We start from the raw sequence: 27,140 nt of genomic DNA on the forward strand, positions 1-27,140 counted from the left end.
TCAACCAGGGGCACGTCAGCTGACATTTCCATTGTTGTCACAAGAGGGGCAGTAAGTGGACAAAAGTTGGCACGCGGAGAAGGTCCATGTCAGGCCTGTATCCGTTGAGTGCTTTGTAGAGAGAACTTCTGCAAAACATTTTAAAACCTTAACATCAGGATAGAGAGATAACTATGACAAAGACTCATGTAACTTTTCCAGAAACAACACAAGCCCGAAAGTTCAAATAAAATGGATTCAAATATAGAGATTTAGAGATTATTATATATTTCCCCTTAGTCTTTGTCCCAAACATTTGTTGTTACATCGTAAAAACGGCACTGTTTAGGCTTATCATCTGGATACAAAGAATACGAATAAGAATCACAACAAAATGTTTTATAAAATGGCTTCACACCCTAATTAACAAGGATTTACTGTTACATAGGCTGAATACTTTTCATGTGCATTTTTTTAATGGATATTGATAGACTCACAAGTGTTCTTGGCTTGTGCCAACGCTGTTCTGTGTCTGTGCAGCCGTGAACTGGTGGTGCAGCAGGAATGTTTAGTTGAGAGTAGTTCGCTGTCTGGTAAAGAAGGGCCACCAGCTGATTGCACATAGCACTTCCTGCAACACAGCAGCAGTGGCTTTGGACCTATCACTGGTACGGAGCGCTTTAACTCCATCTGTGAAGTGAAGATACGTGTTATGAATGACTTGAAGTGAGAAATAAGAATGATGCGGCCCATGAATAACAATAAACATAGTAGTGTCTACACACATTTGGAGCATGATGACAGTGTCCCACAGGAGATGTTTAACATGGTCCCTAGTAGCCATCTTTAACCTTTCCCTACTCTCATGCTGTGCGGTGTCAATGTATCTTTGCTAGATACCGTGTAGACGAAATGAACAACAATTATTTTTAGCTTGCAAATATAGCTAGCAAGCTAACGAAAATACACACATTCTCAAGTAGATTCTGTCAACGTTACATACTTTTACGAAGTAACTAGCTAGCTACATTTACTAGTTAAATTAGCTAGGTAGCTAATATGATTGTAGCTAGCTAATGTTACATCTGTCACTGACTTGGTACTCACCTTCATAGTTGTCTATGTAGCTTCCTATATACATCTTGAACCCCTTTCAGTTCTTGCTAGCTGGAGTCTCCGAGGCTGATTTAACAATTCGATGTACACCATTAATATTAATTTGAGGCAAGTCTTGAAGACACATAGCAACAAACAGATATAGTGGTAGTAATGTTATATCGTCGATAACAACTAGACTGACTTCCGTTCTATAGTATGCGCCACCGGAAATTTCCACAACGGTAGGAAGTGTGCTTAGAACGTTCAGTCATGGAATGTCCATAAGGGCTATTCAGAGAGAGAGAGTCACATACACATCTGTCTACTATGCCCACTTTCTGTTCCGAGGTGGATGGACTGTTGCCGCGGGCAACCTGTATGTAGTCCCCTAAAGATGAACAGGAAGCTGTGTCTGAGCAAAGCTTCTAATTTTGGAGCATCAGGAGAAAAGACAAGAGCATACATGCTTGTGTGTGTTTTTGTGACTTTGAGAGCACACAGGGTAACAGTGGGAGAAGGAGGCAGATTGTGAGACGGAGTTACTAGAGTGAGCAAATGTCAAATTGGCTTTTTACCAAATTACCGTACAACAGACCATGTATTCACCCTGCACACCCTAATTGACAACCAAACAAACCAAAACAAAGGCAAAGTCTTCTCATGCTTTGTTGATTTCAAAAAAGCCTTCGACTCAATTTGGCATGAGGGTCTGCTATACAAATTGATGGAAAGTGATGTTGGGGGTAAAACATACGACATTATAAAATCCATGTACACAAACAACAAGTGTGCGGTTAAAATTGGCAAAAAACACACACATTTCTTCACACAGGGTCGTGGGGTGAGACAGGGATGCAGCTTAAGCCCCACCCTCTTCAACATATACATTAACGAATTGGCGCGGGCACTAGAAAAGTCTACAGCACCCGGCCTCACCCTACTAGAATCCGAAGTCAAATGTCTGCTGTTTGCTGATGATCTGATGCTTCTGTCACCAACCAAGGAGGGCCTACAGCAGCACCTAGACCTTATGCACAGATTCTGTCAGACCTGGGCCCTGACAGTAAATCTCAGTAAGACCAAAATAATGGTGTTCCAAAAAAGGTCCAGTCACCAGGACCACAAATACAAATTCCATCTAGACACTGTTGCCCTAGAGCACACAAAAAACTATACATACCTTGGCCTAAACATCAGCGCCACAGGTAACTTCCACAAAGCTGTGAACGATCTGAGAGACAAGGCAAGAAGGGCATTCTATGCCATCAAAAGGAACATACATTTCAACATACCAATTAGGATTTGGCTAAAAATACTTGAATCAGTCATAGAGCCCATTGCCCTCTATGGTTGTGAGGTCTGGGGTCCGCTCACCAACCAAGACTTCACAAAATGGGACAAACACCAAATTGAGACTCTGCACGCAGAATTCTGCAAAAATATCCTCCGTGTACAACGTAGAACACCAAATAATGCATGCAGAGCAGAATTAGGCCGATACCCACTAATTATCAAAATCCAGAAAAGAGCCGTTAAATTCTATAACTACCTAAAAGGAAGCGATTCCCAAACCTTCCATGACAAAGCCATCACCTACAGAGAGATGAACCTGGAGAAGAGTCCCCTAAGCAAGCTGGTCCTGGGGCTCTGTTCACAAACACAAACACACCCTACAGAGCCCCAGGACATCAGCACAATTAGACCCAACCAAATCATGAGAAAACAAAAAGATAATTACTTGACACATTGGAAAGAATTTACAAAAAAACAGAGCAAACTAGAATGCTATTTGGCCCTACACAGAGAGTACACAGCGGCAGAATACCTGACCACTGTGACTGACCCAAAATTAAGGAAAGCTTTGACTATGTACAGACTCAGTGAGCATAGCCTTGCATTGAGAAAGGCCGCCGTAGGCAGACATGGCTCTCAAGAGAAGACAGGCTATGTGCTCACTGCCCACAAAATGAGGTGGAAACTGAGCTGCACTTCCTAACCTCCTGCCCAATGTATGACCATATTAGAGAGACATATTTCCCTCAGATTACACAGATCCACAAAGAATTCAAAAACAAATCCAATTTTGATAAACTCCCATATCTACTGGGTGAAATTCCACAGTGTGCCATCACAGCAGCAAGATTTGTGACCTGTTGCCACGAGAAAAGGGCAACCAGTGAAGAACAAACACCATTGTAAATACAACCCATATTTATGCTAATTTATTTTCCCTTGTATACCTTAACCATTTGTACACTGTTAAAACACTGTATATATATAATATGACATTTGTAATGTCTTTATTGTTTTGAAACTTCTGTATGTGTAATGTTTACTGTTCATTTTTATTGTTTCACTTTATATATTCACTTTATATATTATCTACCTCACTTGCTTTGGCAATGTTAACACATGTTTCCCATGCCAATAAAGCCCTTGAATTGAATTGAATTGAGAGCGTGAGGGAGGGCGCAAAGGAGGAAGGGAGCAAAGGAGGAAGGGAGCAAAGGAGGAAGGGAGCAAAGGAGGGAGGGAGCGAGGGAGGAAGGAAGGGAGCAAAGGAGGAAGGACGCAAAGGAGGAAGGGAGCAAAGGAGGAAGGGAGCAAAGGAGGAAGGGAGCAAAGGAGGAGGGAGGGAGCAAAGGAGGGAGGGAGCAAAGGAGGGAGGGAGCGAGGGAAGTAGCGGAGGATGCGGCGAGTTAGTGTTGATGCTGTAGGAGGCATCAGTATGATAAGTATAGAGACGTGTGTGCTGCGCGGTTGAGACATCACCTTCACTCCCTCACCAGGGCAGGCCGTACTCACCGTGTATGTGAGGCTGGGCTGTATTTATAAACACAGAAATCATTTTACATTATTAAAGTGGATTCATTTTTACAACATTTTTTATTTTTGGATACATTTCAACTACAGGGCTTCAACTACATTTTCACTATTTAAAACTCAAATAATGAAAGGTTAAAGAAATACTTGGCTGTAGAACTGAAAATACTTGACTCAATTGCTGAAAATACTTAACTGATATGCGGGGTATCTTATGGTGACAAAGGCCAGGGGCTGTTTGTGTGTGTGGTGTACGTGTGCGCCTGTGTGTGTGTGGACGAGGGCGCCAGGAGAGGCATGATGTTATCATATGTTCCTGGTCAGATAGAATTCCCCTGCAGTGCCCACGTAGAAACCCCCTTTACAGAGCACTCTCACACGGTCAGGAGTCGGAGCAGCCACTGTAAAAGAACAGCAACTATTCAGGGTTAGAGGGCATTAGTAAGGGTATAGTCTGTATTAGAGGTGGGGTCAGGGTCAAGATACTGTACAAGTTAAGCTTGAGGATATGGTCTGGCACAGGACGGGTTTGGGTCAGGTTATGGTTCATGTTAACATATAGGGTTATAGTTAGGGTAAGCGTTAGGGTTAGGGTTGAACCGAGATCTGGACATGGCGCTAGGGTTAGGGTTGTGGTTTAGGCTAGGGTTAGGGTTTAGGCTAGGGTTAGGGTTGTGGTTGAGGGTAGGGATAGGGTTGAACCAGGATGTGGACATGAAGTTAGGCTTAGGTCCAGGGTTTTGGTTGATTTTAAGATCAAGGAGGACTCACAGTATTGATTCCTCCGTCTTTGACCTCAGGGTTGCTCTCTGATTTATACAGGGCTGGGGAGAGGGGACACAAACAAATCAAATCAAATGTTATTAGTCACATGCGCCGAATACAACAGGTGTAGACCTTACAGTGAAATGCTTACTTTCACGAGCCCCTAACCAACAATGCAGTAAGAATGAGAAATAAAAGTAACAAGTACTTAAAGAGCGGCAGTAAAATAACAATAGCGAGACTATATACAGTGGGGCAAAAAAGTATTTTAGTCAGCCACCAATTGTGCAGGTTCTCCCACTTAAAAAGATGAGAGAGGCCTGTAATTATCATCATAGGTACACATCAACTATGACAGACAAAATGAGAAAAAAAATCCAGAAAATCACATTGTAGGATTTTTAATGAATTTATTTGCAAATTATGGTGGAAAATAAGTATTTGCTCATTAAACAAGCAAGATTTCTGGCTCTCACAGACCTGTAACTTCTTCTTTAAGGGGCTCCTCTGTCCTCCACTTGTTACCTGTATTAATGGCACCTGTTTGAACTTGTTATCAGTATAAAAGACACCTGTCCACAACCTCAAACAGTCACACTTCAAACTCCACTATGGCCAAGACCAAAGAGCTGTCAAAGGACACCAGAAACAAAATTGTAGACCTGCACCAGGCTGGGACGACTGAATCTGCAATAGGTAAGCAGCTTGGTTTGAAGAAATCAACTGTGGGAGCAATTATTGGGAAATGGAAGACATACAAGACCACTGATAATCTCCCTCGATCTGGGGCTCCACGCAAGATCTCACCCCGTGGGGCCAAAATGATCACAAGAACGGTGAGCAAAAATCCCAGAACCACACGGGGGGACCTAGTGAATGACCTGCATAGAGCTGGGACCAAAGTAACAAAGCCTACCATCAATAACACACTACGCCGCCAGGGACTCAAATCCTGCACTGCCAGGCGTGTCCCACTGCTTAAGCCAGTACATGTCCAGGCCCGTCTGAAGTTTGCTAGAGAGCATTTGGATGATCCAGAAGAAGATTGGGAGAATGTCATATGGTCAGATGAAACCAAAATATAACTTTTTGGTAAAAACTCGTAAGAAGCATTTCAAGGTCCTGGAGTGGCCTAGCCAGTCTCCAGATCTCAACCCCATAGAAAATCTTTGGAGGGAGATGAAAGTCTGTGTTGCCCAGCAACTGCCCCAAAACATCACTGCTCTAGAGGAGATCTGCATGGAGGAATGGGCCAAAATACCAGCAACAGTGTGTGAAAACCTTGTGAAGACTTACAGAAAACGTTTGACCTCTGTCATTGCCAACAAAGGGTATATAACAAAGTATTGAGATAAACTTTTGTTATTGACGAAATACTTATTTTCCACCATAATTTGCAAATAAATTCATTAAAAATCCTACAATGTGATTTTTTGGATTATAATTTTGTTTCCCTCATTTTGTCTGTCATAGTTGAAGTGTACCTATGAAGAAAATTACAGGCCTCTCTCATATTTTTAAGTGGGAGAACTTGCACAATTGGTGGCTGACTAAATACTTTTTTGCCCCCCTGTACAGGGGGGTACCGGAACAGAGTCAATGTGCGGGGGGACCGGTTAGTTGAAGTAATATGTATATGTAGGTAGAGTTATTAAAGTGACTATGCATAGATGATAACACAGAAAGTAGCAGCGGGAAGGGGGGGGGGGGCAATGCAAATAGTCTGAGTAGCAATTTGATTAGATGTTCAGGAGTCCTATGGCTTGGGGGTAGAAGCACACAATATTAAGGCTGAATATCATAACCTGCAACAAAACATAGCTCACCTAAGTGTGTGTGTGTGTGTGTGTGTGTGTGTGTGTGTGTGTGTGTGTGTGTTGAAATACCGAATAGCTTGCGCAGCCTGGTGACACAGGCCACAAAGCCATGGAAAGGCAGGTGCAGCTCCCCAGAGCCAAACCTCTCCCACAGCAGCTGTATGACCTGGCCATCACACTGCACACCTAGCAGGAAGGAGGAAGAAGAGAGGAGAGGAGAGAATGATGAGGCAGGGATGAGAGGGAAGGAGAGAGAAATGTGTTATTATCCATTCAAGAGTGGAGTGGAAGGTAAAATGTGAGTGAGTGAATGAGTGAGTGTAAGAGGCAGAGAGTGAGTGTGTGTGTGTGTGTGTGTGTGTGTGTGTGTGTGTGTGTGTGTGTACACCAGCAGCCTGGAGGGCCAGACTAAGCTCAAAGGGGCTCATAGTCCCTGAAGAGTCCTGATCAAACTTGAAGAAGATGGACTGAAAGAGAGAGAGAGGTCAATGAAGGATGGTTGAGTAGCAGTAGATAAGTAATATCACTAATTATAAACCGGGTATTTTGGGTCCTGGATGCTGATTGGCTGAAACAGCATTTCAGCCATGTGTATATCAGACAACATACCTTGGGTATGATGCAAGAACACTTTTATGTTGCTAACCAGTTTATAGCTTATTTAGTTTAGTTTGTTAATTCAACCATTTAAAAACACAAGCACACATAAAACTTGAAAAAGCCATAGACGCACATAAATACAATCATGGAGGATAACACACAATGAAGTCTGGGACTTATTTCCATTGTGGTCCTCTTGAGACAAGATGGCTGGGTAAGATCCAACACAGTACGGCAGTGAAATTATCAAACAAAAACAGAGAAGAAGAACATCTATCTCATCATTCCAGTTACCATGGCTAAGGCCAGTATCCAGGCACTCCCCTTTGCATCGTGCAAAACAACAGCCCTTATCCGCTGTATATTGGCCAATACACCACCGCGCCCCTTTGAGCTTTATTGCTTAACATATTGGGTTTTGTACCTATAGCAGTCGTACCTGCAGACTGCGAAGAGAGGTCAGCACAGGCTCTGTCTGCTCTCGGGTCAGACTGCTACGCCCCCCAGTCTGACACGTGGGTTAGGGACAGCTCTCAGACACAGACAGAGGCGCTCAAAAGTACCAGGGCCCGTATCCACAAAGCAAATCGATGCTGATCTAGGATCAGTTTAGCCTTTTAGATCACAATGAATAAGATGAAATGGACAAATCCTAGATCAGCATTCCTGCTCTTAGATGCTTTGTGGTCCTGGCAAGAAAAACAAAGCCAGTGAGATGTAAGGGGAAAGGTTGTGACAACTGGCCAAATAAAAGGATACTTCCTCTCCAAAGATGAGCTGTCTGCATGTCTCCAGTGGCAGCTGGTAGTCTTTCTCCAGAACTGAGAGAGAGGGAGAGAGGGGAGAGGGGAGGAGTGAACAAGGCAAAGGATTGTAATGGTATATTTAAGCAATAAGGCACAAGGGGATGTGGTATACGGCCAATATTAAACGGCTACGGGCTGTTCTTATGTACGACACAACGCTGAGTGCCTGGATACAGCCCTTAGCCGTGGTATATTGGCCGTATACCGCAAACCCTCAAGGTGCCTAATTGCTATTATAAACTGGTTAGCAACGTAATTAAAACACAAAAAATACATGTTTTGTCATACCAGTGGCATACGGTCTGATATACCACGGCTGTCAGCCAATCAGCATTCAGGACTCGAAGCACCCAGTTTATAATAGCCATTAGGTTTCGCCTAGAGAAGTCATCTCTGTTTCCCCAAAAAGTGTCTACCTGCTAGAGGAAACCTTGCTACTCTGCTCCCCCTACAGCCATTTACTGGTACTGCACTGTAAGAATATTCCCCTCAAAAGGACCAACATACAATAGTTGCACCCTTCATTACAGCAGTTTATGGAGTTCTGCAACATGGTTTGACTAAATTAACCTTATAATGACAACCTGAGTTCATGAATGATCTAACCTGAGTTAACCAGCTTCATGAACTCCTTAGCATTCAGCTTGTCATCCTGCCAGGGAGAGAGAACAGGAGGTTAAGACTGTCTAAGGGAGACATTTATCTTCTGTGGTTCAGTTAGATTTAGAGATGAGAGAATTCCTACCGGCCCTGCCACCTCATCAAAGGTCTTCTGTACTCTCTTGCGATCCTCTGGCAAGACTGGTGGCATTGACATGACCTGTGAAGGACACACACGCACAGACAGTTGGCTTGGTGAACTGGAGAGCAGGACTGCAGTAGAAGTAGACTTCAGTAAGGTTTAACTCACCATGAGGAAGCCAGTGGAGCAAGTGAAGTCTTGGGTCCTGGAATACAAGGAGGAGCACCATCAGTCTGTTACTAATTATCTTCATCATCATCATCATCCCCACCACCCTCCTCTCTGTACCCCAGATTGTTGCCAGTCTTGGAGTAGACGCGGAGGAAGAATTCCGCGGGCTGGTTGGGACTGTAGGTGGAGGCCAGGATCACGTAGTTTCCTGGGTCCAGCCTCACCTCCCTCCACACAGCCCTACGGTGACAAAAGGCAAGAAGAAGAGAAGAACTTCTATTGACTGTTTTCGTGAAAATGTGACATATTTGCCGTGAAGACTGGCTGCTGAGGTACAGAACCTGAAAGGCTGGTACACCCCAGAACTCCCCACAGGCTGCTTGAAAGAGAAGAAGCTCTGGTCCAGACACAGGCCCCGGAGCTACGAGAGGGGGAGCGGGGAGAAGAGAGAAGAGAAGGAAAGAGGAAGAGAGGAGAGGAGAGAAGAGGGGAAGGCAGAGATAGAAAAGAGGGAGAGAAGGAGGTAGTGGTGGAGAGAGGGGGGCAGCAGACATGGTTGGTAGATTAAAAGCCATGTCATTGTCTAACTAATGAAAATATGTAGTTAAAAAAAATTAACTTTACAATAAAATACTCACCTTTGGAGGAACCTGCAGAAACAGGAAAGACGTCAGATTAACTGAAAATGTAGAACGTTCACATTCACAGCACATACAATTGACAACACATTCTCCCTCCCTCTCTCACCCTGTAGATGTGGAAGGCGATGTGGAGGAAGTTGATTTTCTCCTTCTTTCTCCGGTCTTTCTGCAGTAGTTCCACCAGCACGGTGCACTGCTTTGCTTTCTCCTTCTGCTTCTCTGCCACCTTCTTCTCCCCCGGGGTCATCTCTATATCATCATCATGCTCGGCAAGGACAAGCTGGAACTGGGGATTCTTCCAGAAGGATCCTATGAGAGAGAGAGAGAGAGAAAGAGAGAGACACAGAGAGGGAGGGGTAGAGGAGGGAATGTTGATAAGGAAAGTGGTAAATGACAACTGGATGAAATTACAAACATTCTGCTTTTGGAAACACACACACACACACTCACGAGGGTAACTACAGCTCCCCCCTGCAGTGGAGCCCGATACCCAGGAGCCTTTGTGGGAGCTGAGGGTCCAGGCAGAGGGGGGGTCAGCAGGGGAGTCGGGGTCAGTGGATGTGTCCTCTTCCACTATGGGGTCAGGGTCCACACTACACAGCTCCACTGTGTCAAACAGCTTGTTGAAGTCCTCCGCACTGATCCTGACACAGAGCGGATACACACTGTCAGAATGTGTTCGTGTGCTGTTGTTGCAAAGTAATGAAACTAGATGAGATGTTGAGTTAGAGTGAGAAGCATTTATTAAAGTGTCACTTCACAATGATACAGTAGAGATTTTAACAGCCACAATTGTGGACCACTCAAACCGTTTTGAGACACGAAAAGCAGTCATAGTCAAACATGGTACAGTATTTCATTTGGAGTCATCTATAATACGTTCAGTTATTATACATTACGTTATATATACACATGTATGCATAAACAAAAACAAAGTACAATAGATAAAAGGCGAGATTGGTCGATGTACACTGCCTTCAGAGGGTATTCACACCCTTTGACTTTTTCCACAGTTTGTTGTGTTAGAGCCTGAATTTAAAATGGATTAAATGTATCTTTTTTTGTCACTGGCCTATAATACCCCATAATGTCAACGTGGAGTTGTGTTTTTCTAAATTTTAACAAATGAATAAAAAATTTAAATCTGAAATCTCTTGAGTCGATAAGTATTCAACCCCTTTGTTATGGCAAGCCTAAATAAGTTCAGGAGTATAAATCTGCTCATCAAGTCACATAATAAGTTGCAAGGACTCACTTTGTGTGCAACAATAGTGTTTAACATTACTTTTCAATGACTACCTCATCTCTGTAACCCACACATACAATTATCTGTAAAGGTCCCTCAGTCGAGCAGTGAATTTCAAACAAAGATTCAACCACAAAGACCAGGGAGGTTTTCCAACGCCTCGCAAAAAACGAAGGGCAGATGTGTAAAAATGTAATATCCCTTTGGGCATGGTGAAGTTATTTATTACACTTTGGATGGTGTATCAATACACCCAGTCACTACAAAGATACAGGCGTCCTATCTCAGTTGCAAGAGAGGAAGGAAACCGCTCAAGGACTTCACTATGAGGCCAATGGTGACTTTAAAACAGTTACAGAGTTTAATGGCTGTGATAGGAGAACACTGAGGATGGATCTACAACATTGTAGTTACTCCACATACTAACCTAATTGACAGAGTGAAAAGAAGGAAGCCTATAGAGGATACAAATATTTCAAATCATGCATCTTGTTTGCAACAATGCACTAAAGTAATACTGCAAAAAATGTGGCAAAGCAATTCAATACAAAGTGTTATGTTTGGGGTAAGTCCAATACAACACATTACTTAGTACCACTCTCCATATTTTCAAGCATGGTGGTGGCTGCATCATGTTATGGGTATGCTTGTAATCGTTAAGGTCTGGGAAGTTTTTGAGGATAAAAAATAAATGGAATGGAGCTAAACACAGGCAAAATCCTAGAGAAAAACCTGGTTCAGTCAGCTTTCCATCAGACAATAACCTAAAACACAAGGCCAAATCTGCGCTGGAGTTGCTTACCAAGAAGACAGTGAATGTTCCTGAGTGGCTGAATTACAGTGTTGACTTAAATCTGCTTGAAAATCTAAGGCAAGACCTGAAAATGGTTGTCTAGCGATGACCAACACCAACATTTCTGTATTTCATTTTCAATAAATTTGCACAAAAACAATCAAACATGTTTTCACTTTGTCATTATGGGGTACTGCATGTTGATGGTTGAGAAAAAAAAGCTATTTAATACATTTTGAATTCAGGGTGTAACACAACAAAATGTGGAGTAAGTCAAGGGGTAAGAATACTTTCTGAATGCACTGTATGTGTATGTATGTGTTTACGTATGTTTGTGTCTACGTGTGTTTGTAACCAGAACCTACCAGAACTCGCCGTCCTCACTGTTTTTCAGATCAATCCTTTTCTTCTCAGCAGCATCCACATCATCCCAGTCTTTACTCCTGCAATTACACACACAGGATTACATGCCTGTGTAATGACAAAATGAAACACACACACACACACAATTCCTCACTTGTCACTCCAGGGTCCAGAGTACTCCACAAAGCCCCAGGGATTCCTCAGCCTCAGCAACAAGGCCTCACCAGCCGGCTTCTTCACCTGAACCACATATACACGCGCACACACATGCACACGCACACAGACAAACAATTATTTGAGCAAAATGAGAAAGTGGATTGTTTTCTGATGACTTTAGCTTAGTGAAGCACAGTATGATACATACCGTGTCAGTGTCTGTGATGGCGTAGGCATGGCCCTTCACCAGTCCCTCTGCAGTCACTGTGCCTATCTCACAATAGTTACTAGCCTGTGGAGATACACAGCACATAGAGAGCAACTCACCACAGGTGCTGCATACACAGTAAGAATCACATTTGCCATCACAGTAGCTATTGACGAAGGAGAGGTGTGAGGAAGGTATGCAGCTATGTTGGTACAGCATTCATCATAAAGTCTATGAGTCATATTTGTTCCATGGAAAGTGACAAGGGGATACCTAACTGAATGCATTTAACTGAAATGTGTTTTTCGAATTTAACCTAACCCCTCTGAATCAGAGAAGTGCGGAGGGCTGCCTTAATCGTCATCGGCGCCTGGGGAACAGTGGGTTAACTGCCTTGCCCAGGAGCAGAACGACAGATTTTTACCTTGTCAGCTCTGGGATTCGATCCAGCAACCTTTCGGTTTCTGTCCCAAAGCTCCTACCTGCCAGGCTACCTGCCTCCCCATCGGGTGTGAGTGTGTGTGTGTATGTGCTGTACCTGTATGAAGCAGCTGAGCAGGCTGCCACGGGACAGGGCAGCAGAGAGGGCTTTCCACATGACCCTGGGGGCGCGGGAGGAGACAGGGAGGGAGTAGGCTATGCCCCCTGTAAAATCCTCCATAGCCTCTGAGATATTACCCCCCTTCAGACTTCCATATGACCCGATCAGCCTGCTCCGAGATAGGAGTAGAGGGAGCATGAGAAAGGGGTGTGTGGAGAGAAAGGGGGAGGAGAGAGAGTGGTGTGGGAGAGGAAGGACTTAGAAATGAGGGAGATACATTTTATAGATGTACATGTTCTGTCATTTAGCAGATGCTCCTACTCAAAGAGCTGTACAATAAACACATTCAAACGAGGCTGAGACCTCATAAGAGCAGTGTCAGTCACACAGCCAGACACACACGAACGCTCAAATTATGTACGACATTACACACACACACACGGGTGCATGGACACACGCATACACACACACACCCCGGTTGACTGACTTGGCATAGGCTTTCTCCACCAGGGCGCTCCAGTACTCGTTGCGGGTACAGGAGTAGCTGAAGAGCAGGCGACCCTCGCGTACAGGTAGCCTGTCATCCACTACCACCTCCACCCACTCACCATACTGCCAGAACTACACAAGGGGGGGACATGGATGGAGAGGGAGGCATAAAGAGGGTGGACAGGGAGGGAGGAGGGAAGGATGTAAGGAGGAGGATGTAGGAAGAGACGGGGAGAGGGATGGAGAGAGATATACATTTGATATCTTGCATAACAGTGGGCAAGTACAAGCCTGCATCACTTGCCCATAAGCAAGGCTGTGTGTGTGTGTGTGTGTGTGTGTGTGTGTGTGTGTGTGTGTGTGTGTGTGTGTCAGGGTAGTAGTTACCTACAAGTCTGTACTACACTCCCAACATAACCCCTCCAGGTCTACTCATACAGTGCCTTGCGAAGGTATTCGGCCCCCTTGAACTTTGCGACCTTTTGCCACATTTCAGGCTTCAAACATAAAGATATAAAACTGTATTTTTTTGTGAAGAATCAACAACAAGTGGGACACAATCATGAAGTGGAACGACATTTATTGGATATTTCAAACTTTTTTAACAAATCAAAAACTGAAAAATTGGGCGTGCAAAATTATTCAGCCCCTTTACTTTCAGTGCAGCAAACTCTCTCCAGAAGTTCAGTGAGGATCTCTGAATGATCCAATGTTGACCTAAATGACTAATGATGATAAATACAATCCACCTGTGTGTAATCAAGTCTCCGTATAAATGCACCTGCACTGTGATAGTCTCGGAGGTCCGTTAAAAGCGCAGAGAGCATCATGAAGAACAAGGAACACACCAGGCAGGTCCGAGATACTGTTGTGAAGAAGTTTAAAGCCGGATTTGGATACAAAAAGATTTCCCAAGCTTTAAACATCCCAAGGAGCACTGTGCAAGCGATAATATTGAAATGGAAGGAGTATCAGACCACTGCAAATCTACCAAGACCTGGCCATCCCTCTAAACCATGGGTGTCAAACTCTGGCCCGTGGGCCAAATTTGGCCCGCGAGGTAATTATATTTGGCCCGCGAGACAATACCAAATTACTACTAGAGCTGGCCCGCCGGTATTATACAGTGCATTCACCACTAATACTACGAATCCCATAATGCTCTGCTGTTTTCGCGTGCCAATCAGGACAGGACCCAGAAATGCTCTCTCCTCTGTGACAGTAGTCATAGCAACATAGACGCTACAACTGTCAGCGAGCTAACCCTTCCCAAAAATGGCGAAAAGAAAGGCAGAAAACAGGAGCTTTCTGGACAAGTGGGAGGCAGAATATCTGTTTACATATGTAAAAGACAAACCTGTTTGTCTTGTTTGTGGAGTCAACGTGGCTGTAAGTAAGGAGTACAACATTAGACGACACTATGAAACGAAACACCATGACAAATACAAGGACCTGGACATGACTCAAAGGAGCCAGAAAGTAGAGGAGATGAAAAGAAGTTTGGTTTCACAACAGAATATGTTTAAAAAAGCCACATCACAAAGCGAGGCTGCTGTAAAGGCTAGTTATATAGTGGCAGCAGAGATCGCAAAATCAGCCCGGCCCTTTAATGAGGGAGAGTTCATGAAAAAGTGCATGATGAAGGTTTGTGACCTCGTATGCCCAGAGAAAAAACAAGCATTTTCAAACGTGAGCCTGAGCAGGAACACAGTAGCTGATCGCACATGTGATCTTGCCACCAATCTGTATGACCAGCTGATGGAAAAGGGAAAAGATTTTGTTGCGTTCTCCTCGCTGTGGATGAGAGCTGCGACGCATCTGATACTGCTCAGCTGTCAGTCTTCATCCGTGGAGTGGACTCAAATCTGTGTGTTACGGAGGAGCTATTAGGATTCAAATCAATGCATGGCACAACCACAGGAAAGGAAATCTTTGAGGAGGTTTCCAAATGTGTAACTGAAATAAAGCTGCCGTGGGATAAACTCGTTGGATTAACGACAGATGGTGCGCCAGCGATGTGCGGTAAAAAGAGTGGACTGGTGGGCATGGTTCGGGAGAAGATGCGGGAAGAGAACTGTGCAGGTGAGCTAACTGTTTACCACTGCATCATACATCAGGAAGCACTGTGTGCCAAAGCCCTAAAGATGGAACATGTTATGACCACAGTAACACAGGTAGTTAACTTTATAAGAGCCAAAGGTCTAAATCACCGCCAGTTTAAATCTTTTCTGGAGGAGTGTGGTTCGAATACGCAGACGTGCCGTATCACACAGAGGTGAGATGGCTAAGCAGAGGAAAAGTACTGAACAGATGTTTCGAGCTGCGTGAGGAAATATGTCAATTCCTGGAAACCAAAGGGAAGGATACAGCAGAGCTCCGGGAGCAAAAGTTCCTGTGTGAGCTGGCCTTTCTCTGTGACATCTCGAGCCATCTTGATGCGCTGAACCTGCAGCTTCAGGGGCGGGGGCGCATCATCACAGACATGTACGCTGCAGTGAGGGCCTTCAAAACTAAACTGTGCCTGTGGGAGAATCAGATGCTGCAAGGAAACCCTTGCCATTTTCCCTGCTGCCAATCCATAAAAGCGCAGATCTCTACCGCCGTGTTCCCATGCGCACAGTTTGCTGAAAAACTCAGTGTTCTCGCCGCTGAGTTTAGCCGGCGATTTGCCGACTTCGATGCCCAGAAATGCAAGTTTGAACTGCTTAGTAATCCCTTTGCAGTTGATTTGTAAGTCGCTCTGGATAAGAGCGTCTGCTAAATGACTTAAATGTAAATGTAAATGTGGAAAATGCACCAACCAACATCCAAATGGAGCTGATTGAACTCCAGTGCAACGACACGCTGAAGTCAAAGTATGATGCTGTGGGCGCCGCACAGTTTCCACGGTTCATCCCTGATACAATGCCTCAGCTCCGCACCCAAGCTGCTCAGATGCTCTCCATGTTCGGCAGCACTTATCTATGCGAGCAACTTTTCTCCTCGATGAAGATGACCAAAACAACTCACAGGAGACGTCTGACTGATGAACATCTTCGCTCGATACTGAGGATTTCTTCAGCTCAGAGCTTGAGCCCAGACATTGATGAACTAGCATCCAAGAAGAGATGCCAGGTATCTGGCTTGGGCACATCAGATTAGACCAGTGTGCAATAATTAACGTTTTCTTTATGCACTTTTTCTTGCTACAAGGCATGGGCTTGAATGGTTGATTGATTTATTATCATTTTATTTGTAAAATTATTAGCCAGTGGAAAAAGTTTATTTTGGTATTTAAATCAGAAGGCTGCAAATAGAAAAGAGCCATACAATTTTTATTTAAATTTTATTTATTTAATAAATGAATGCCATTGATGTGTTTTTTCATTTGAAATTTGATTTTGCATGTCTCCACTATTAAATTATATATTGTATGGTAATAAGTGATGCTTGTTCCATATTCAATGTTAAAGCAAAACTTGTTTGGGTCCATATTAAAAGGTTAATTTGTTCAATGTTGGCCCGTGACTTTGTTCAGGTTTTACATTTTGGCCCACTGGGTATTTGAGTTTGACACCCCTGCTCTAAACTTTCAGCTCATACAAGGAGAAGACTGATCAGAGATGCAGCCAAGAGGCCCATGATCACTCTGGATGAACTGCAGAGATCTACAGCTGAGGTGGGAGACTCTGTCCATAGGACAACAATCAGTCGTATATTGCACAAATCTGGCCTTTATGGAAGAGTGGCAAGAAGAAAGCCATTTCTTAAAGATATCCATAAAAAGTGTCGTTTAAAGTTTGCCACAAGCCACCTGGGAGACACACCAAACATGTGGAAGAAGGTGCTCTGGTCAGATGAAACCAAAATTGAACTTTTTGGCAACAATGCAAAACGTTATGTTTGGCGTAAAAGCAACACAGCTCATCACCCTGAACACAACATCCCCACTGTCAAACATGGTGGTGGCAGCATCATGGTTTGGGCCTGCTTTTCTTCAGCAGGGACAGGGAAGATGGTTAAAATTGATGGGAAGATGGATGGAGCCAAATACAGGACCATTCTGGAAGAAAACCTGATGGAGTCTGCAAAAGACCTGAGACTGGGACGGAGATTTGTCTTCCAACAAGACAATGATCCAAAACATAAAGCAAAATCTACAATGGAATGGTTCAAAAATAAACATATCCAGGTGTTAGAATGGCCAAGTCAAAGTCCAGACCTGAATCCAATCGAGAATCTGTGGAAAGAACTAAAAACTGCTGTTCACAAATGCTCTCCATCCAACCTCACTGAGCTCGAGCTGTTTTGCAAGGAGGAATGGGAAAAAAAATTCAGTCTCTCGATGTGCAGAATCATAAAACACGGGACGAGATGTTAAAAACTGTCCATTGTGCCAATAGATGGAATGCACTCGCATGAGATTTGCCGTGATGTTGACAGAGTGGCATGGGAGGTTTATTTCTTAGACTGGGGTAAGATGTCAATTTTTGGGACACATCCTCAGTAGTGTGCCTTCGAATCAGTGGGTGTTTCGGCCATTAATCACTAAACACCCTCATCAAAGGTGGCCAGCTAAAGGGTGATCAAGCCTTAGCTTGTGTCCCATGCCCAATTAAGATGTCCCACGGGACTATGCAAGGCAGGGGCGTCCTCTTCCCTGAGCCAGCCATACAGCTGACCGCATACCTCATATGCCCTCCTCAAGTTGGAGGGATCTGAATTGAGTTCTCAGGTGGGGGTGGGGGGTCATGAAGTTATAGCCCAGCAAGGGTCCTTCCGTTTGATCCAGATCCACTGGCTGCCTCTTTCAGCTGCTTGAGAAACTGCTCTGACGGTCTGCCGCAGAGCCTGTCCATGGATTCCAAGTTCTTTCAGCAACCTGATGATGGAAGAAGCCACGAATCCTCTGCATCCCACTTCAACTGGCCAGACTTTTGCATTCCAGCCACGCTGAGTTGCGTCTGCTGCCAACTCTGTGTAACGCAGTTTCTTACGCTCGTAGGCCTCTTCAACAGAGTTTTCCCACGGGACTGTGAGCTCTATGATGTACACAGCCTTTCGTGAAGGGGACCAGAGTACCATGTCTGGCCTAAGGTTGGTAGAAGCAATCTCAGGTGGAAAAATGAGTTGCTGGCCAATATCGACAAGCATCTTCCAGTCCCGGGCCATGGCTAGGTGTCCAGTTTCTGGCTTTGTAGGAGGATACTTGGGCCTTTTCTGTCCCTCCCGGATGAATGTTGTTGTTTTGACGGGATTGCTTGTTTTTGGAAGTAATGAATTGGTTGCACTCCTCTTGGTCTCAAGTGCTGCAGCCAGGCTCTTGAGGACCTGATTGTGCCTCCAGGTGTAGCAGCCTTGTGAGAGGCTGGTCTTGCAACCTGTCATTATATGACCTGAGAGTCGCTGGAGCTGGGCAGAGGGGGCAGGTCGAGTCCTCGCCATACCATTGATGTAGATTTTTTGGTGATGGAAGCACATCATAAACAGCTCTTATGATGAAGCTGATGTTGCTTGCCTCCATTTGCCAAAGCTCACTCCAGTTGATCTTTCTCCTCTCCAGGCCTTCCCACCGCGTCCATTGCCCTTGTTTAGCAAGAGAGACAGCCTTTGCACTTCTTGCAGTCTCCTCCTGTCTGCGCACCTCCTCGACCACCAGCTTCCAGCTTCCTGTTGTTGCCTTATGGAACGTTGGTTTGCTTGCTGCCAGGCCAAAGCCTCCTCTTCCATGCTGGATATTCCCCACAATGTCTTGGTGTCTCAGGGCTGATGTTGCTTGCTGCACAGCCTTGGATGATGTCCATTTCCGTCCAGTTTGTAGGGGAGGTGCAGCCTTGCTAATGGTCTGGTCTTTGGAGTCCTTCAATGTCATCTGAAGTCTTACTTTAGAGCACTTGTACTCCTCCGTTAGACTTGTAAGAGGTAGTTCAAGGACCCCTTTGCCATAGAGGCTGATGTTACTCAGGCATCGTGGGACACCCAGCCATTTCTTCACGTATGAGGTAATGGTTCGCTCCATCTTCTCCACTGTTGTTATTGGGACCTCATAGACGGTGAGTGGCCACATTACCCGGGGGAGAAGTCCAAACTGTAGGCACCAAAGCTTGAGCCTCCCAGGCAGTAGGGTCTTGTTGATGTTCTCAAGACCGTCGGCGATGTCCTGCCTTACTTGCTGCACTTGATCTTTATCCCGGAGGCTTTCGTTGTACCATCTACCCAGGCTCTTGATGGGTTGTCAGACACCGTTGGTATCGGGTCATCTCCAATGCAGAACCTCACATCTTTAAGCTGTCCCTTGACTATGGAGATGCTTCGAGATTTGCTTGGCTTGATTTTCATCCGGGCCCACTTGATGTTATCCTGCAGTTTTGCAAGTAGCCGCCTGGTGCATGCTGCAGTGGTGGTCAGTGTAGTCATGTCATCCATGTATGCTCGGATAGGTGGGAGACGGAGCCCTTCCTTAGTTCTCTCACCGCCGACCACCCATCTCGATGCCCTGATGATGACTTCCATGGCCATAGTGAAGGCCAGAGGAGAAATTGTACAGCCTGCCATTATGCCTACTTCCAAGCGCTGCCATGTTGTTGTGAAGTCAGGTGTTGTGAAACACAATCGCAGGTCTTGGAAATAGGCCTTTACCAGTGTAGTGATGGGTTCTTCTTAGCTGTTTGGATCTGGTGCCAAATCATACTAGTATGTTCCAGGCAACCAGAGAAACCAGGAATGCCTGCTTTCTGTACAGATGTATCAATGTACTTGTTCCTTTCCAGATAAGTGGACAGCCTCTGTGCTATTATACTGAAAAAGATCTTCCCTTCGACGTTGAGAAGGGAGATTGGTCGGAATTGACTGATGTCTGTCGCATCCTTCTCTTTCGGGATTAGCACACCACCAGCCCTTCGCCATGCCTTTGGTATTATTTCCTTCTGCCACACTATCCTCATGAGCCTCCAAAGAAAGCGTAGAACATCCGGGGCGTTCTTGTAGAGCTTGTATGGTACTCCATTAGGCCCAGGAGCCGAGGCCGCTCTTGCTCTTCGGACAACGTTCTCTACTTCCGTCCATTTTGGAGGGTCAGTGTCCAGATTGAATTCTGGTGGTTGAATAGGTGGGATGTCATGTGGGATGACTATCTGCTCATGCCTTTTCATGTCCTGGTGGACCTTTTCCAGATGTTCTTCCAGTTCAGGCTTTGGAGTTTTTAGGATTCCGCACTTTTCCTTTGCGAAGAGATCTTTGACAAACTTAAAGGGTTTTTTATAGAACCGTGTTCTTGAGTGTTCCTTCTTCCTACGAAGTTTCCTTAAGTTTTCCGCTCTTCGCAAGGTTGCCAGCCGACATTTAATGTCTGCTTGGAGTAGCATGAGACCTTCTCTCTCTGCATCAGAGGCCTTCTTCCACTGCTTCCTCAGCTGCCTTCTCTCTCTGACAAGTATCTCGATCTCCTGCTGCTTCCTAGATTTGGCTGGCGGGGGAGGTGTCTTGCCACTTCTCCTTTCGTTTATTCCAAAGCGCTCTTCTCCGTAGTGGTAGATAATGTCTCCCATCCTTTCAAGCTTTTTCTCTGCTGTTCCTACCTGTTGTTCCAAGATTTTTGTCAGGTCGTTGTTGATTGTTTCCAACTCTCTCTTTTCAACAGCTTTGGGCCACTTCACACTCGGTCTGTGCCCTTTGATCTTTTCCTCTTTTAGAGGTCTCTGTGGTTGGGTGAGTTCATCCACCGGCATTTCTGTGCTTGTGTTATCCTCCTCAGTTACAGGGGTGCTGATGCTCTGCGAACTTTGGTTTGCGTCCCGTCGCTGTGCTTCATTCGACTGATGCAAAACTGATAGAGACATACCCCAAGCGACTTACAGCTGTAATCGCAGCAAAAGGTGGAGCTACAAAGTATTAACTTAAGGGGGCTGAATAATTTTGCACGCCCATTTTTTCAGTTTTTGATTTGTTAAAAAAGTTTGAAATATCCAATAAATGTCGTTCCACTTCATGATTGTGTCCCACTTGTTGTTGATTCTTCACAAAAAAATACAGTTTTATATCTTTATGTTTGAAGCCTGAAATGTGGCAAAAGGTCGCAAAGTTCAAGGGGGCCGAATACTTTCGCAAGGCACTGTATGTATCCTTTTTCTCCAACCAATGCGTTAAGTCATGCCACACATACTTCACTGAGAGGGCCAAGTCACCTGAGAAAATATTAACAATTAACAATCAATCTAAGTAACATCATTTTAAAAATCCCCATCAAAATCCGTCAATTTAAGCTAGTGATATCTGTTTGTTTTTTGCATTGGCTGAGTCTCAATCCAACGCATCTGCCGATGTCGCACTTCCACATCTGAGGTGAAAGGTGGCAGAGCTAGAGTGATGTTTTGTCAGACCATGAGACATCCCAGAAATCGGTCTTCTCACGAAAACGTCTATAGCGTCCGAACCGCGCCCTACAAACTAATGTGACCCCACCGTGGAAAGGGGAGATTCTCACGAACACCGTGGTGTTCTCTTTTTTTTCAAAAGTCTGAACGCTCGGATCAACTCTACGCCTCGGCCAGAGTGTCCGGTGTGCACTCGGAACACACCGAGAGTTTACGAATGGACAACCTGACAACATTCTGAGTGTACTCTGGCACTCCAGATTGAATTCACGAACACACCCGTAGTATAAAACAACCTTTAGTCTTGAAATCTTTGGTTGTTTAGTACATGGCCTTACATGTGAATCCTTAAAGAGATGGGTGGGGCTAAGGTTTAAGAGGGTGTGAACTATGCTGAATGGGTGTAGAAAAGAAGAGCTCTCCAGTAGGTGTATCCAAACATTCAAGGGACATTTTCTCAAAAGTGATGTTACAAGTTTATCAACTTTCAAAGCAGAATTACTTTACCATATTGTACCTCAACTGTAGTGTATGATATACAATTTTCTATCTCTGAACCTCTACTTTTATCCAATGTATAAAAAAAACACAATTTCAAATTTTGCTACATATGACAGAATCGAGCCGACCGGTCACAAAGGGGTCCTAAAATTCTTAAAATTCTAAATCAAATAGCTAAATGATCCATAGTACGACCATCTTAAAACAATTCCGTATGTAAACTTAGAACCCCCCCCCCCCCCAGGGGTAAAGCAATTAGAGAACATCACTAAGGCATAACTCATGACCTCTATGATGTTTTAATGCTTTTCGTGAGACAATGTTTTAATTATCAATCTCTTTAACCTGACACAATTGGTCCAGAGAAGAAGCCTTTGAGGCAAAAGTAAATTATTAAATGATAATGACGATAGGGGCATGTGTGCAGAGACGAGAGCGAATGGGTTGGAGGTGTGTGCACAACGTGAGTGTGTTTGTGTGTGTGTGTGTGTGTGTGTGTGGGGGGGGGGTAATTAAAGATCGCCCTCATTAGTGAAGAGGTAGGGGGAGGGGGGAGGGGATCATCAACTAGATTTTGCCTCGGGATGATTTTTTGAGCGCATGGTCAGGGGGCCTGAACATAATTACAAATCATTTGTAGACTGCAAATTGACCACAATAAGCCCAAACAGATATAGTATTTGACTAAAACATAAGCATTTCAAACCTTGTTTTCAAACCTTGCTTGTATATGATCACATTATTAATCTATTATGCGTGGGAATACTTTGGAAAAGATTTCCAAAATTAAAATCACTTGGAGCTGATTTGCTGTTGTTTTTATAGTAATTTATGTCCAACCATGAAAAAATATATATATAAAAAAATGTGTTCACCAGATTTGGCCCACGGGCTGCCAGTTGGGAAATCCTGATCTAGTTACACCACCCTTCTCCCATAACACACACTCTCTGTCATAACACACACTCTCTGTCATAACACACACTCTCTGTCATAACACACACTCTCTGTCATAACACACTCCTCTGTTCTCTTTTTATTTCCACCATATTGCAATCTTCAGCCCTGCTTTTACTATTCTCGCTCTTTTGCAAGACATGCTACTCTGATAAGATAGTAAGGAACATTCTCAATGCGTTCGCAAAAAGTGAGTATGCAGAACACTGCAAGCTCATGAACCCTCCACACGTCTTACCATGAAGTGGAAGATGCCAGCATAGGATTCTGTCAGGCTCTGATTAGGTGGTACCACTTTGACAAAGAGATGGGGGTGCATGGTAAGGCAGGACAGGGCAGCCAGAAGCCAACAGTCACCTATTAGAAAAAGAAAGAGACAGGTCAGAGGCAATATGCATGTTAACTAGCAGTATAGGTTTGATTTGATTTCAATTGATTCTACATGTATATTTCATTTCAAATCATTTCCTGGGGCTTGTGGGAGATATGCCACTGCAGCGTTCCCACACTCACACTTTCTCCCTCACAAACACACCCACATGCACACACACACACAAACATGCCTGTACACACACAGACCCATTCCTCTCTAACCGTAAACAGCTGCTCTGTGAATTCATGTAGAGGAAAGAAAGGATGTCATAAGGTGAATGCACCAATTTGTAAGTCGCTCTGGATAAGAGCGTCTGCTAAATGACTTAAATGTAAATGTAAATGTAAAGAGGTGTTGATGATTGACGCACGTATGCACACACACACACACACATACACACACACACACACACACACACACACATACACACACACACACACACAAGGAATGCCACATTGCCATCAGATTCATCACACAAACCTTGAGGACAAAATGAACCAAGCAACAAGAAAGCAAGATGAGCATTCTCACCATTTCACACAAATCAAAAACAGACTGGGCATCACATGAAAAGCGGTCACAAACAAATCACAGAGTTATTTTTATGGGAGAAAGGGGGTGTGATCACAGGGTCCCGACTCCCTTTAGACCCCGATTCCCCTGCCATTGGGCAACGTGTTTGGAGCCCTGGGGCGATGTGGAGGGGTGACATATTCAGCGTGATTGATAGTGATCCTCCAGAATCACTGAGAAACTGAACCATACAGAGAAGAGAACCAGGATCTCTCAAGCCCATTCCCAGGAGAATATGTTTGGAGAAGTGAGGGCAATCTGGTTATACAGGAAAACTGTGAGTTGGAGTTAATTGTCTACGCGTTACTGAAATGATACTCCATCCTATGATGTTTAAAACAGCACACACTTACCCAGCTGGCCCTGGCAGATATCGGTGGTACATGTCGTGTCCTCCACAAACACAGCATTGGCACTGATCTCCTGCAGAGAGAGAGAGAGAGACAAGGGGCAGAGTTCAAGACTACAGTTTACCCCACAGCACATATTGCCCTTTAGTCTGAAGGAATGTGAAACCAATACAACACTCTCATTTCGTTCACATAACAGTTGACTGGACGATGACAAGGCAATGTTAATGATTTAAACTGCATCACACAGGTTGTTATCTCGTCATTCCATCTCTGTTCCGCTGTTAGATATATCCTGTCCAGCTGTTTGGCTCAGACTCAGAATCTGCTCTGTAAGTTCTCTTTCTTTTCTCTCAACGTGATCCGTTCTGTCAGTTCCCTCTCTTCTCTCGGAACATGCTCCATCAGATCAATCTACCTTCCTCGGGAACTAGACCACACCTGACAGTGAGTCAGCTCGGGTGTAGCCTACAGCACAGGTGTAGCCTACATATGTCCAAGAGCAACATCCCAATTGTACACAACGAGATCTACTCATATCCTCATCAAACTCAATGCATAAGGTCAATATAAAAGTTAGAACATAGGCTGCAGATGTCCGTAAGATAAGCATGACTATCATGAGTAAGAAACTGGACTTGCAATATACAGGTAGGCTATGTTTATGAGCGTGACCACATGGCTGGCTATCATGTAGACCAGTGGTCACCAACATGTCGATCGCGACTGGTCCATCTTCAAGGTATTCCTACTCGATAACCAAACATTCCTATAGAAAAGCCAACGATAAAGGCTTCCGCGCCTTTTTTTTGTGTTATTCCTGTTGCGCTGTTGATGGTAGATGCACTTGATTCAAAAGCCCTGCGCACTGGGTAGGCAAAGTGTTCCATTTTGAAACATTTCATTTGTCTGAAAATACATGGCCGGACAACGTCACCCTGGCGACCGGGAGATCTGTGGCTAAATCGAGTGCGCCTCTACTGCGCTGGCCAATCGGATAGCACAAATCACCGTGCCTACAGCTCCCACACCCTGGCCACCGCAACGTTTGATATTAGCCTATGTGAGATGTAATAACTTTTAAAACGATGACCAGAGAGAGACTGTCAAAGAATACAGCAAATAGCTGCTGTTCCGAGTGAGTTCACGTGTACGTGTTTATTCAGTAGTGTCAAAACGTTTTTCATGTAACACTATTTTAAAACAAAACGTGCTTCTCCCTACTTTCACTGGCGCTGCAGCTGCAAATGTAGCCAAATGTTTTATTACCATTTCGTCCTGTCTATTTTAATTTCAAGGAATATTTCACTTCCTCTGTTCTGGGGAACAACATGAATGTGTGCATGAGGCCGAGGCAGTGTGACTTGAGTTTTGCCATCAGGTGGAAGAAGGTGTCCTCTCTCTCTGGTCAGTCTCACCAGAGGAAAGGAAGGAGAGCAATGGGCGGTGAGATATCAGGGACTCTGCTGCTCTCACCCTCCGCTAAAGACTAATGCAGGGTTCAAAACAACTCGGAAAACGGAAATCTCCCGACTGCAGTGTATTCAAGACAATTGGGAACTCGGGAAAAAAAATCTGACTAGGAAAAGTCGTGTTTAACCGTTTTCTAACTCGGAATTCCAAGTCGGAAAATCTAGAACTCCGACTTTCCGACCTGAAAATCACTGATGTCATGATTTGAAAGCACCATGACCACCAGATGCAGCTAGCATCACTCCAGTAAAATAAAAATGTTAATAATTTCAGTTGCTACACAAACTGAACTATTTTGTTATCAAAACTCCTCGAGTTTTAAAATATAATATGGTCAGAGGAGAACAATATTGAAAGGCCAGGCATATAGCCAATATGCTGTGATCATGTATTAGGCCTACTGCACAACCCTCATTCCTACAGAACCGTTTTTATTAGGTTAAACATTCTGTGCGGTAGATCTCGACTTGCTTTTTGACTGCGAAAGTGATCTCGACTCACTTGATGTAAACATCGATAGGACGGTAGCCTACCTTGGGTCGCAGCCACTTGATCTCCTTTTTGGGGTCTGGGTCGGTAGGCATACCGATGGAGCTCTGGTCCGGGGTGAAGGTTGGGTCAGAGAACAGTGAACCGGATTTAACGCACGCATCTAGGAGGGCTATATAGTGCTGGTCCCGAAATTGAACAGGGTTGGCAATGGAACCAGTTGCGAACCTCCGAGTCTCCATTTTCAATGGTAAAGTTGAGATCAAAATAGCAAATGTCTATGCTTATTTTGGGGGGACTTGTACAACAATCCCAGTTCTTAAATACACACACACTCATTCACCCGTATGGAGACATACGGGCGTCTCCCTTAGTCGAACCATTCCAGCAAGGTATGCAGAGCCTCCGGGAAGTTTGGAACGCTCCCATGTATTTAACGCTATCAACGTCAATTGTGATCGAATCAACATAATATTAGCCACATTCAATGCAACATACTGAAACAAAACGAACTATGCCAGACTTAGTGTGTGTGTGTGGGGGGAAAGTTCCATATATTTTATGGAACTTTCCACAAACTATACCCGCCTACACAAGAGATTGTGCAGAGCGCATCGGAGTGGGATTCAATTGCATTGACTGGCACAAGCGAGTAGATTACTCTTGTGTTGAGATCATAAGCCCCACCGGTTTTGTTGCCTGTTTTGCATTTTATTTTAGCGTTAATTCGTGTCACATATCAGTTTGCAAAATAAAGCCGCGTACAAACACTGTATTTTTCTTGCTTTCTTGAGTAAGGCAGCTCCAAAATGCAGATGTGTCCGACCTGAAAATC

General features: G+C 44.4%; 1 protein-coding gene across 3 annotated transcripts; it reads right to left on the reverse strand.

Moving 5' to 3' along the window:
• Positions 1 to 3,172: 3,172 nt before the first annotated feature.
• On the reverse strand, positions 3,173 to 26,828 carry LOC115137507 (calpain-9-like). Of its 3 annotated transcripts, none has more exons than XM_065024637.1 (22): positions 26,350 to 26,826; positions 24,347 to 24,416; positions 23,286 to 23,404; positions 13,237 to 13,370; positions 12,747 to 12,918; positions 12,209 to 12,292; positions 11,999 to 12,084; positions 11,847 to 11,924; positions 9,893 to 10,086; positions 9,549 to 9,751; positions 9,440 to 9,451; positions 9,143 to 9,222; positions 8,919 to 9,041; positions 8,799 to 8,835; positions 8,634 to 8,708; positions 8,495 to 8,540; positions 7,842 to 7,903; positions 7,522 to 7,590; positions 6,871 to 6,949; positions 6,552 to 6,668; positions 4,672 to 4,724; positions 3,173 to 4,301 (listed from the first exon to the last, which is right to left on the reverse strand). In XM_065024637.1, the coding sequence occupies exons 1-22, from the start codon at positions 26,545 to 26,547 to the stop codon at positions 4,275 to 4,277; spliced, it is 2,118 nt and encodes a 705-aa protein (XP_064880709.1). In that variant the 5' UTR covers positions 26,548 to 26,826; the 3' UTR covers positions 3,173 to 4,274. The 3 variants fall into 3 exon arrangements, with proteins under 3 accessions (XP_064880709.1, XP_064880711.1, XP_064880710.1); XM_065024639.1 differs by lacking the exon at positions 26,350 to 26,826 and adding an exon at positions 24,592 to 25,231 and having other exon boundaries at positions 3,174 to 4,301; XM_065024638.1 differs by lacking the exons at positions 3,173 to 4,301; positions 4,672 to 4,724; positions 6,552 to 6,668 and having other exon boundaries at positions 6,868 to 6,949; positions 7,507 to 7,590; positions 26,350 to 26,828.
• Between the last annotated feature and the right edge of the window lie 312 nt (positions 26,829 to 27,140).

The sequence above is a fragment of the Oncorhynchus nerka genome, linkage group LG11 (genome assembly GCF_034236695.1).
Source record: "Oncorhynchus nerka isolate Pitt River linkage group LG11, Oner_Uvic_2.0, whole genome shotgun sequence".
In the NCBI taxonomy this organism is placed as follows: domain Eukaryota; kingdom Metazoa; phylum Chordata; class Actinopteri; order Salmoniformes; family Salmonidae; genus Oncorhynchus; species Oncorhynchus nerka.

Excerpts from the sequence above, each read along its gene's own strand:
- LOC115137507 (XM_065024637.1), bottom strand. The coding sequence starts at position 26,547 with ATGGAGACTCGGAGGTTCGCAACTGGTTCCATTGCCAACCCTGTTCAA. Across the intron at positions 8,541-8,633 it reads TTGATGAGGTGGCAGGGCCG|GATGACAAGCTGAATGCTAA; the intron begins GTAGGAATTCTC and ends TCTCCCTGGCAG. Across the intron at positions 4,302-4,671 it reads AAGACGGAGGAATCAATACT|TGGCTGCTCCGACTCCTGAC; the intron begins GTGAGTCCTCCT and ends GTTCTTTTACAG.